Genomic DNA, 13139 nt, shown 5'->3' on the forward strand with positions numbered 1-13139 from the left:
ATAAAACACCTGAACACCTGTGCTAGGAAAGACCTGGCAGGTACCCTGCTCCCTTGGTATCTGGATTATTTGTGCATTGTTTATTATATCCCTTGCCTTAGTTTTCATCAATTGTAATCATTTAGGAGGAAACAGTATGATTAACAGTACACAAGCAAACAGCAGGAATTAATCCTTTAAATACAAATACTTCATTGGTTATGTGATAACTCCTTGGAAAAAGCAGTGTGGCAAAAGAGTACATATGAAAATCCTCCTTAAGTTTCCTCTGAAAATCACTGCTCAGTCACAAATTGCTTAATGTAATTCTCCATGCAAGCAACTGAAGAGGTACCTTTCCCTGCTGTGAATCACACCACAAATACAACTCTCAGCACCCTTTATGTGTCATAATTGCTGACCCATCTTCGGTGTTGGCAGGGCTCCCTGCTATGTTTTAAATAGTAAAGACCAAAATTTCAGTTGTCAAAGAGCTAGCTCATCTCCCACGTCTGAATGCCCTGTGTGCCACTGTGGCTTCAGCTACCTGTGAGAAGCAGGCATGCCGGCGGTGGCCAGCAGCTCCTGACACAGGTCCCAGAAACGGGGCTCTGTTTGAAAGGGCTCCTTTTGCCCTGCACGTGAGGAACCCCCCAAACCTCCACCTCTACACTTGTTTCAGTAAGCGTGTTTCAGTAGGGAAACGAAATGCCATAGCCTTGGTCTTCTATACATTAGCTATAAATTTACTTTTTTCCAGGAGATTTGCATCATATTCATAGCTGTCAATCTTACAAACTGAGGATGTGAAGAACACTGAGCTTCCAGCCTTTCCTCTTCTGCCCTAAGGGTACATGGGGTTATCACACATACTGTTTCCTTTGTGTTTCATACTTAACCTTACCATGTTTTCTTTTCCTCATTTCCAATGAGATAATGTAAGCAGTTAAGTAACATTGTTTTCTTTTCTTCTGGCAATATCATCAAGGTAACCTCACTGGCTCATTGCTCCAGATTCACACCAGAATTTCCACCGTTTATAAAATGAGCTCAGTTCCTCGGAGCTTTCTTAAGCTGTGGTTTTATGGCTCCATCAGATGGTGTAAACTTCAAAGCATAAACCTATATTAAAATACAACTACTAGTTCAGAAGTGCAAAGAGGTTTTGATTGCTTCCCGAGTGTTACATTGCCAAAGCAGTATTTGCACCAAACACTAAAAGTACGTTTACAGTGGCAATGTTTTTCATCACATGGCACATGTGCCCTTCTGGACTTACTTGGTGTTTACCCTAACTGTTTAAAGAAATGTTCACAAATCAGTGGGGCTAATTCATGCAGCTCCATGTCATCTCTAAAAGTTACCTCTTCCCTGTGCTGCCTGTCATTTTCTCTACCCTCCTTGTTTTTCTTGCTTTTCTGTAAGCACTCCACTCTGAATTTCTTCTTGAAATAGTTGAATGTTCAATTTTTTAAAAAAGTATTTTCAGTGGTTTCACTTAAAAATACAAAGAAGTAAAACAAAGCATAGGTTCAGATTTTGACACTAGTTATTTTACGCCAGTGGGAAAGCCAGATCAGAACTGAAAAGTCGAAGTCATCAAGCGGAACCCCTTGATGGATGGCAATTTGCCCACATAAGAACAACTGCACAGTTAAGAGACTGAAAGGTTTATGCAGATTTAACCCTAAGTAGCAGCTGAACAACTGGTTTACTAAAATAATATTGCATCTTCATTACTCAACAAAAATATAACAAACAGTTGAGGAATTTAGAGCACACAGCTTACACATCAGAAACTGATGAGATAACCATGCCAAGGCAGACTGGTTCAAAAGTCTTGAGCGTTTCTAACTGATTTATAAACATGTTTTGTGTCCTCTTTGGCTCAGGTATTTGGATTAGTAAAATCCCTGGCATCAAGTAAACACGTATTTCTGAGTCACCGCTGAAATAAAGACTAAAACTGTGCAGCTAAGTACTGAATTTTCATTCAGCCAACACCATTCAAAACTACTCGTGTAATTATTATGAGCACAGAAATTTGAAGTGCACACAAATCCTGCATAAAAACTGGAAAATTACAATCATAATTTATCTGATTAAAGCTGCTATTTGCAGCAATTTTGCAATGCACAACACTTCAGAATTTAAACACTATGTAATTAAAACTGTTAATTGCAAAAAACGGGCTGCTGTTAAGACTATAATTTAACAAGGTTCTCTTTATTTGACCATCTGATTTTAAAGGTTAATGCAGTGACCTAGGAAGCCAGTGTGCCCATTTTAATTGTGCTGGCATATTGACCAACCACCACTTTAAGGGAAAAATGGGAGGAAAAATCAAAGCCAGCTTTGCAAGCCACTGCTGCCTTCATAAAACGTTCATAGTGAGAACACACAAACCCAAAAGTTGCTGACTTTATTAAAATATTAACAAGGTATAGTTAAAACTTTTGTACACTTATGCAAATCAGATTGCTAGAACAAGGGAAAGAAGAGATTCCCCTGGGAGAAAAAAAAAATAAAATCAACAAAGTGAAAAGATCAACCATCCTTCCACAGCATGACAGCACGACACAAGAGGCAGCAGCTTGGGAATTCAGCAAGATAAATAAAAACCCTCCAAAGTTTAAGTAAATCATGATTTATAAAGCTAATAGATTTAAATGAGGCATACGGTACCATTCTATAAAAAGACTGCATTTGCCTGGGGACGGTAGCAGTATTTTGGTGGCCGTGCTACACAGGTAAGATATGCCCAGGGAGGACAGCCAGGGCAGGCACCTCCCTGTAAGCTCTTTAGAAGGGCAAGCTCTGGTCGTCCATTCCCCACGAGGTATCAGGCACACACGCCATGGAGGTTTCAGCATCTATGTGGGTTTAGCAGCAAAGGTATCAGTGTGATTTAAACCCCAGCCTCACCAGCACCGCTCCAAGGCGGCCCCTGGGACCAGGGCCCCAAGAGGGGCTGCAGCAACATGCCCAGGTCAGGGTCCAGCCCCTCTGAAACGCTTGCTGCACCCAGGCTTTGTGGAGGCTAAAACTGCTGTGGCTGTGACCCCCAGTGCTGCTGGGGAAAATGGTACGTAATGGGGAAAATGGTTTGCAGAACCTGCAGCTTATTAATGTGCTAGTGCCTTGGTGGAGCCTCTAATTAAGCATCGTGTTGAGCTGCACCCATGCTTTGCTCTCATACCTCGGTAGGGAAAATTCCTTTACTTCTGACTTAACAGTGAGGAAGGGGAGGGGGCAGCTACCATTTGCTTAGTCTTTGTATGTTAATCAGTCCCTAAATTATTAATAGAGAAAAAGAAATTATTTACAAGGTGTTTGACGTAGACATGTCAGGATGTAGCAAGACTACTGTCAAGAGAAATACTCATAAAGAATCATGATATCTGTCTTGTCTTATTTATTTATTCCAGCCATGCTCAGAGACCCCTTTCTCCTGATAGCACTCAGGGAGGCAGGAGGAGAGTGAGAGGCTGTTTAAGGGCAGAAGAGACCATACCGAGGGTATGCACCTTTTTTAAGTGCTGCACAAGGGTGACGGCTGCACAGAGAAATCAACAGCTTTAGCTTTCCTTTTACTCCTGTTGTAAACATACCTGAAGCTCTGTTTGAAAGAAGAACTTCTGTGGGCACTGGGAACAGTCATAAATTTTATCTTCCTGCCCGTGGACTGCAAAGATGTGCTGCTGCAGTTTGTTTGCCTGTACAAAAACTGAAACAACATACTATGATTAGTTAAGATTGCTTCATATAAGGCATCTTGTCTCGAACTACACTTCTACAATTGCAAAGACTCTGAAAAGTCCAAGGATATCTGCCAGACAAGTGCCAATACACTCAGTTCAGCAGAATTTCCTTACAAGTAGTCAATTTAGAGTCTCCAGGCTGACAGTCAGCTTACTTCTAACAGACTCTAAATCCTGTATGGATTTTTGATATTTCACACAAAGCTAACACTGTCCACGGGTAACTGGAAGAATTCAATCATCAGACCAAAGAGGGGACATCACCGCTCTGCGGGGAGCCTTGGGCCCACGGCAGGTGCATCAGATGCATTTTTAATGCAGGACAACTGGGCCAGGAGAAGCCTTGATGGCTGGTCTGGAAGACACATGGCCAGGAACAGCATTTCTGGCAGACATGTGAATCTGAAAGGGCAGGTTCGTCACAATATTTAGACCTTTTAAATGGGTTGTCCATTCAGTATAAAAAAAAGATTATGATTTAACATCACAAATATCACAGCATCTACATTATGATTTTGAATTGACAACTATTCTGACTTTATCAAGTAAAATTTGGAAGAGAAACATACTGAACTGCAGGCTTTAGCTGGTTAAAAATATATCTTATTTAATTTTTGCCTCATTTTATATGAATGATCATCAGTATTGAAAATAGCTTCTTCAGCAGAATTAAACACATGCACTCAAAGAGTTATTTTGCAGCATGTTTCAGGAAAGGATAAATTAACTCCGAGCTCACACAAAAAGCACGTTCTCAAATTGTGGGCCAAACCCTAAGGAGCATGGATTCACCTTACTCCTCCTGAAGTTAAAGGAATCGCTGGTGCTGCCATGCCCCTTTACTGACAACAGGTCCACCATCACACCTATTTGATCCTCATCTCTCAAACACATTGGAAATGCAGATGTTAACCATGGTCTTGAGGAGAGTATAAAAGGCAGCCTTTAACATGCATCCTGGAGATTCTTTAAAAGCAAGATCACCCAAGATCGTTTGCGCTGATGAGACAGCTTAAAATGAACTACAGGGAAGGAATACCTAGCAGGCCCTCAGACAGGAGTTAGAAATGTACCACCACAAAAAAACTGGGCTTAAAGAAACCTCTGAGAGGGCACCTGGCAAAACTATACAGTTGTACAATTTGGTCTTATCAAACCTTTACTCACGTGAGCCTCTCCACCATGAGAGGACTATGAGTCACCTAGCCTTTTAAAGGGTCCTTGCTCAGGTGAATAAGGGCTTGCAAGAGCAGGTCCGTACCTTGCAAGTCCTGCACTTGGAAACGCATCACACCTGTGAGCCACAAGGTATAATTTAAAAGGCTTCGAATTGGGGGGGTGGGGCGAAGATGCAGAGCCCACCCCATGCAGCAGCACTGCTTGGTGTCAAACGCCACAGTGCTTCTTTTCAGAGTGAGCCCCAGTTTCAGACAGACAATATTTTGAACATTTCCAAGCACGGTATTTCTTTTTCCCAAGGAAAGGACTACAGTATTTTACAAATCCCCCGAGTGTCATTTCTGGATCAAGCCATGCACGCTGAGGCTTGTCTTGGCCTCCCTGTCTTACCTGTGAAACAAACAGGGCATTTGAATGTGCCTCCCATCCCCTCAAAGCTGTGCTCAATCAGGTGACACAGGAGCTTTGCTGGAGAGTCAAACATCTGGTTACACAGCTTGCACTCATGATTGATGCCTTCCTCTGCAAGGTTCAAATGATACAACTTGTTAGTGACACAGCAGATTAGCGTCGGGGATGCAGCAGCAGTCGGCAAGAAACGCCCGGGCCGGCGCGCACGACTTCAAGGACCCGCAGACATTGCCACGGCTCCAGCCTCATCAGAAAAGCAGGCCGAGCCGCTTGCGCGGGTTGTTCAGGTGTACAGCCCCCAGTCGCATTTAGGGGTGTTGATTTTCAGCTGCAATGAAAGTGGTGCTGCGATCAACCTGCCGGGAACCCACGCACCTGCTCCCAGGCTCGTGACAACACTGCACCGCTCCACCTCACATCCTACCACAAAGGGAGAGCATCCCTGCTCTGGGTATAGATTATTAAATAGTCAAACAGCATTTAAAATGAATTTAACAGTGTGAACTCAACCAACAACACTGAAAGTGGGCTGAAACACTATCTTCACCTCAGACTACGCTGCTAACATACAGGAGAGGAAGAAACTATCAGAGACTAGCAGGAGCCCCAAGCAGAGTGTCAGCCTTAATTTTATATCTCTTGGCTTTTTCCAAGGTGAAGAGAGACCATCGAAGGTATTTAAATGTCATTTGAAAGTGTAATTTCCATGTCATATATCTTAAGTGTTGAATACACAGGACTCACTTTAAGTGCCCCTATATTCTAGCTGAACTCATAGGGAAATAACAATAATTATTACTATTGTTTCGAGCATACTGCTTTTGTAAGATGGTATGTTTCTCTGTTTACTGAAGTTTGTGGTTCTGGGTGCAGTTGAGCCTTACTATGAAGCCATATTAAAGCAATTTTCGCACATAAAATTAAACAATCCTTTGGTTTTCTTGAAGGGAGGGAGGGAGTTGTAGAAATTTAGACAACACAATGTACAGTTTATACAAATCAGAAAACACCTAAAATTTTAAAAAATTGTGGATGGTTTCTGTAAATACTTCCTGAAAATATGTCTTTCCTTCACTGTGGCAGCACATGAACTCCTCATGTAAACATATTTTAAAGACCAAAGAAATTCTGTCTTTTGATATAGACTCAGCTTTATTTTTATATCTTCAGATATCACCGACTTCAGTTTTTATTTCCAAGATAGCTAAGAAATGACTACGTTATACCATGAACTAATCTCTTGCCAAATGCATTTGGATCTTGTGAATAATGGGAGCCTTCAGAAGCATAGTCTTTACTTACAATTGCTTTAAATTAGCTTTTTATATCTTTAAAGGGTCTAAACAGAGGGAAATTATTGTTTTCTATGGCCTTTGGTACTCTCAGGATCCCAAAGCCCTTTTACAAGGTGGGGAGTTACATGCCAGGGCAAGCAAAGAGCAGGGCTCTGCGTGCGGGACGCTGGGCACAGCCCATGCCTGGGTGCGTGGTGGCTCTTGCACGTTTGCGCCCTGGAACGTTCGCAGCTAGAGGCAATCCCCAGAGCATGCAGGCCTTGAAGGGCCCTCCATGCAGTGTGAAAAATAACAATAAAAAAAAAAAAATAAAAATCTCCACTTTGCGCCTTGTGTGGCAGCACGTGCCGGCAGCGAGCCGCCCATGCGGGCAGTGAGCTGCCCGTGAGGCCTTGCGGGTGGGTGGGCTCTGGAAACACGCGTGGCAGTGGGTGCTCTGCCCTGCACAGCAGTGGTGCGCGCAGGGCGAGAGCAGGGCGCTGATGGCGAGCACTGGCATGGGAGGTGCGGTGGGGAAGGGGGAGGCGGGATAGGGAGAAGTAAACAGGCGGGTTGGGAAGGAGATAAAAAGAGAAAAGGAAAGGGAGGAAAGAGCCGGGAATAGAAAGATGAAAGGGCTGGTGGCTCCACAGCAGCAGCTCCACGAACTCCCTGGGCAGCCATAACCAGGGACTGGGATATTTCTAGGATGCAAGGAGGTTTGAATCCTCTGTTTGGGCAGCCACCACAGATGGGCACATCGCCCTCTCTGACGGATGGGTCGCAAAACCTGACCTTCTCCCCTCGCTGCAGCATAAGGCTGGCTTCTCCCATCAGACACTTGCCTGAAAAGTTTTGGCTTTGTGCGACCTTTGCAATCTGCTCCGGAGGGGAGAAAAGGTGGAGAAGGGATACATGCCTTGTGCCGAGCATCCTGAGCATGCCCAGCCACACAGCTGTGTACAGCTGCAATAAACCTGGCAAGGACAAAGCAGGTACTGGGGGGAATGGAACAAATTCCTTCTACAAGTAAATCAGAGAAATCATGTTTGACATTAATATTCTACCCTCCACATACTGGGTATTTGGAAAACAGTGATTCATGTACAGCCTATGGTCCTGTGTGAGCACGTGTGTTCATAAATACGGACAGACACATACTGCTGATTAGATGACTGCTCCTTTTGCAGCCTAAATACCTATAATTTCAGTAAAATTAAAAAAACCAACAATGCTCAGCATTTCAATTGAAGTATATTTTTACAAGCTTGCTATGTTTAATTAGGTAACAGAGATTGTGTATTTTCTTGGCTGATCCCTGCAGTATTTTAAATAGTTAAACCCATAACAAACAAACTAAAACTCGAATGAAAAATAATAAAACATAATGGGTTCCTGCAGATCTGGAAATTTATCCCACTCGAGGCAAGACCTTTTGATTTGCAAATCCACTTCTGAATTATAAGGCCTTCTCCTCACCAGTGGGGGTTTTTATTCCACTCCCACAGGAGTCCATTATGTATTTCTTGTGTCTATAAAACCATCCAGGAAGAAAAAAGGGGGAAAAAAGTACCATGGTTAGCATGACAAACGTTTCTCTTTTCATGCATGTGTATTCAAAATATGAAAATGCCCAAAGATATAGATAGAATTGGTGCTATAATCACTCTCTCCTCTATGGCATTTTACAGCATATTATTTTACACAGAAACATGGCTCATGTATAGGGATACTCAGCCACCTTTGGAGAATAACTTCCTTGAATTATATAAGATCGTATAGGTACATGCAAGGCAGCTTTTTGACAATGCAGCGTGACAGCCAACGCTCCAGTCAAACGTGTGACACTGGGCGTTAGCAACAGAAAACATATAATCATCTCCCTCATTTTTACCCCCTCTTTTTTTTTTTAACATGACAAGCATCTATGAGAGATCTACATAACTCAAGTGAATTATGCAGCCCCTCTCATTTGTAAAATAAAATGCAGATTTTTACAGCTTGCTGTGCTAGATCTTCTCCCATTTCTCCATAAGTGTATCTGTGCAGGGATCAATTGATTACAGAACTAAATGAGCAATGCACAGCAAATGAGAATCTTGGGTTTCTTGCCTTTTTTTTTTCCTGAGCTCAAAATAATAAGCATTAATTTTACACTTCATTTCTCAAAAAAATAATAGGATGTGCTCTTTTTTAAAACAAGCAGGCCTGCTGGATTCTGTCAGGCTGAAACTATGTCAGGCCAAAAGAGGAACAGAGCGCTTTGTGTAAAAGTATCATGGGGAGATGATAGTATCCTGTAATGTTTTCAGTACCTACTTTTGTCTCCAAAAGCATTTGATCCCTGGCAGACACATACTTATTTCCATACTGGTCTTGAGGGAAGCCGGTAGGAATGAGAGCTGATTATCTGAATCCTGAAGGTGAAACCTGGGTGGTGCCCACTGATGTCAAAGGCAGGCATTTGTATAAATTTGGAGGTACATAATTTACTGCCTGTTAGCGAGGATTAGCGGGTTGCGCAGACCCAGCTGAACTGCGGTGGCAAAGCACGTTGCTCATTGTTCCCAAGTTCGGATGCATTTGCAGGATAGTTTTAAATATGTTGATAGGGTGCTTAGTAGCACTTACGCTGTCGTTCTGCCCATTTTAGAGTGGGAATATGCTTCTCCATAAAGCTATTTCTGCTGCAGCAATGTGCATTTAATACATATTACAATGAGTCTCTAAGCCTCTAAGAGAACCGACACTAGCAGCCTCCTGGCGAGGATGCAGTATAATTAATAATGCTGTATTAAACCCATGTACTGTATCAGCTGCATTTCTAATTATAACTATATTAATGGCAATATAAAAGTACGCATTAACACTGTCATGTACTGACACGTTATCACACCAATAACAAATAGGAGATTGGAACAATAAAAATCAAGATGGCATTGTCTTTACTGTTAGTTAAAACTTCTCTCTTCAACTTGATTTAATAAAGCAAAATTTTCCCTTATGTAATAATCGCAATAGTCCTAATTTGAGAGATCGTGTCAGACAATCTGATGCTCGCTCCTGACAACAACACGTACATCCCACACTATAGCTTCCCAGACCAGTGTATTTCTACTCCACTGCAGCAAATTAAGGCAATAAAGGGGAATATATTTCCTGTACTCAGAGGTACACATCCATGAGTTAACCGCACTTCTAATGAACTTTGAAATACTGTAATTCAGTGTAACAAAGCATTAATATACTGTGTTCACAGAGAACCTTCTCCTGTCCATTATATCATAAATTTGGTAAAATTAAATGGGCCATGTGCTCTAATTATAATAGAAATTGGAATGAACACAGGGAAATAAAATGAAAACTGCATGGAACTATTCTGTTTATGCAATTCATTTCCTAGTAAACAAGTAAGCAAAGGGGAAAATTTATAACCCAAGAAAAGCAGGAGCTTCCCCAGTAATTTTTTCCGTGTGGCTGTGAAGGAGCAAGGGGCTGGGACCAGGGTAGGATGACAGTGATGGACACCCCCCTCCAAAACAAAGCCTGCAGAGAACCACTTCAGCCCCTCGCCTGGCTGGTACCACTTCACCACTGGTTTTCATTACAAACAATCCATGGATGAAGGTAAAACCAAGGTCTGAGAACATGATGAAACTGCTACGAGGGGATGACAAATTTGCAGACGCTCGCATCGGATGAAGATGACGTCTGCTGTACAGATGACATTCCTTCATCGCCATTGCCGTCTAAGCCCCTGACCTGGTATACAAACCATTTGGACCACATCGCTCCATTACATTTTAGTAATTAATCCCAGAGGATGTAGCTGAGCCCCTCCCTCACTGGTGGGGCAGCTGCAGGGCGAGGGGACCCCATGCTTCTGCCCCGGCGTGGGCCGGCGGCACAGAGCTGCTCTGCGGTGCGGCGCACCGGCGATTAGGCAGCCTGGGCGGTGAAAGGCAGCGGATTGATGGTGTGGCAGTAGAAATGTCACCTGGGGAGCTGGGTGCCGTCCTCCCAGGGATGCTGGAGGTCAGTTACTATGGCAACGCCGAATGAGCTCAACCTTGTAACTGACCCTTATCTTTTTTTGATCTGTGGCCCACTTGGGACCTTGGCTGGAAATCAACTGGAAAATAATCTGGTCACATATCAGAAAGAAAACTATTTATACTTATTTATCCAGGTAGAGCTCCTATCTCCCTTTGACGACTCTGCCAGATTAAAGACACCTGTCGTGTTCCTGCAGCGTTTCACGTGGTTGTGCAGAAACGCCCGGCTCTGCGCTGCAAGAAACCATGCCAAACCCCCCTCCGCCACTGCAAAACACACACACAAACTGCCACGGATATCTGTGCTCATGGCTTTACTGATATATTGCCAAAATCTTGCCTTCCTCACAGCCTCTGACTTGCCTGTGCGGATAAACACACACCCACACCCCTTCTTGGACAGTTTAATATTTTATGTTGGTATCCGCTACTCATACTCTTTTGTGCTTTATCTCTCTGCCGAAATATGATTCTGCTTTGAAATGTATTTATATGATCTAGAATGGCACAACACTGATGTCTTTTATGAGCCTGAGATTGTTTAATAAAATCTTGCATTCCTGCTTCATCCTTATGACAATTTTACTATTATAAGTTTTCAAGGGATATGAGAGCTGTCCACCGTGGTTAAAAACATCACTTTAATGAAAAATGATAACACAGGGACTTGGATTTTTCTAGAAACTATGTACGGAAAACCAACAAAAATACAGAGAGTTCCCAACGTGCATTTCTGTGTATTTTTGTTGGTTTTCCTCACATTTGCTTTTGGATGAGACTCATTAAAATCAGTCCTAGTTTTCATCATTTTTCCAAGGGATGGGCAGCCCAAACAAGGGTCTGACAGCACGAAGGGGCTGCTGCTGTTCTCCAGCTGGGGAAGCTCTCCAGGGGAATGGGATCTGGGAAATAGGGTAAGATATTAGGAGACAGAAGCCACAGGACCTGCTGGTAAACACAGGTGCTACAGGGAGCACCTATGGACTCCTGGTAACAAACTCCAAGGCTTCTTGTGATGTACTTCTTGCACGCATCTGTGGCCTTGAAAAGGTATTCTTTTTCAGGCTAAATTAGCCTAACCACACAACAGGCTTTAAACTCTTTTCACCATCTCAGGGGGCCTCAAGCTCAAAATATGCAGAATTAGATGCCAAATTATTTATAAGGTAGCTTGTAAGTTCACTGCCTCCAGTACATGTCAGTACACTGCAATATTAAAATGACCATTAAAAAGAAGCATGGTCCCAGAGGGACTGGGGATGAGATTGCAGGGAGTTTCCTACTGACTGTGATGGCAGTTCCTGCATGGCTCCAGAGCCCCTGCCTCCCTCCCGGCTGCAGGCTGCGTGCTCCCCCAGTGCACCGCTTTCCTAAGGGAAGGCTGAACCTCAGACACAAGAGATGGGTCTGCCGAGCCTGTCTTCACCAGCTTAATTTTTGGTTTACAAGAAAAATAAAATCTGAAAGTTCAAAGGAGTTCATGAAGTTGTGCATCATCTATCTGCTGACTGCAGAGCCCCAGAGGGACCCCGCCTGCAGAGCTTTATTTTAGATTTAGATATTAATCTCGGAAACTGCATAAAGATAATTTATAGAAACGCACTACACTTTAGCACAGTAACTTCACTCTCTATCAGCCTTTCTCTGAAGATGCCTTTTTTTAATAGCCTACATTAAAACTTCTTGTGCACTAAAGTCTGATAGGTCTGGCTGTTTCTTCACAATAGTTCATTAAGGAATAACTCCAGTGGCTTCCATGGAAATGCAAAACCCATACAGGAAAAGAAACACATGCTGCCTTTGACTGTGCAAGCCCATACACACACACACAGAATGAGTCTGGATAAAGCTAATGAACCCCTAAGAACGGCTAGAGGTTAATAAAAACACCACATTCCCACACAACTCAACCCTAGTCGAGTATTTCAATGTTTTGATATGCTCACAGCTGTATTATTTCAAATGTAATGTAGATACCTGGTGGAACTGAAGTAACACAACCCTGCATCCAGGGTGATGGCCACACAGCCCATTCCCTGCACTGGGCTCCCTCGTGCCATCATGCTGCTTAAGCCTGGATATCCCTTATTCCTCCTGGTCTCTTCTCCACTCTCTTCTCTTCCCTGGAAGCAGCTCCCTGCATTGCTACACAGCAAGAATACGTCCATCCTCTGATCCTACTGACAATATCACACCGAAGAGCTCAATACAGACAAACAGCAATAACTAGTATCTACTTGGCATCTATTCTTCTTGTGAAATTAAAAATTAAAATTAAAACATCATTATACTCTTATTAAACATCCCACTGAAATATGCCAAGTGCTTTTAAAACATGCAAAGCTTTAAACTGAGTTTAAACAGGTGTAAAGCCCTTTTTACTCATTTTACAGGCCTGGCATGTTCCTCAGCCTTAGTACCAGGGCCACCAGAGCCACAAGGTGCCCCCTCTCCCCCACGTCCCACCCAGACCTCAGCCT

The 13139-nt window shown here is 43.1% G+C and overlaps 1 protein-coding gene across 6 annotated transcripts in view; it reads right to left on the reverse strand.

Annotated features, from left to right (window-relative positions):
• ZNF423 (zinc finger protein 423) overlaps positions 1-13139 on the reverse strand; it is a 237833-nt gene that overhangs the window by 18654 nt on the left and 206040 nt on the right. For all 6 annotated transcript variants that reach the window (XR_012652210.1, XM_075040191.1, XM_075040190.1 and 3 more), the window contains 2 exons: positions 5310-5441; positions 3591-3706 (listed from right to left, as the gene is read on the reverse strand). Coding sequence is in view for 5 of the 6 variants with exons in the window: in XM_075040191.1 (XP_074896292.1) it covers positions 3591-3706; positions 5310-5441 (248 nt within the window). In the remaining variant the exon portion in view is untranslated. The remainder of the gene's footprint in view (positions 1-3590; positions 3707-5309; positions 5442-13139) is intronic.

Source organism: Buteo buteo, chromosome 11, assembly GCF_964188355.1.
Source record: "Buteo buteo chromosome 11, bButBut1.hap1.1, whole genome shotgun sequence".
NCBI lineage: Eukaryota > Metazoa > Chordata > Aves > Accipitriformes > Accipitridae > Buteo > Buteo buteo.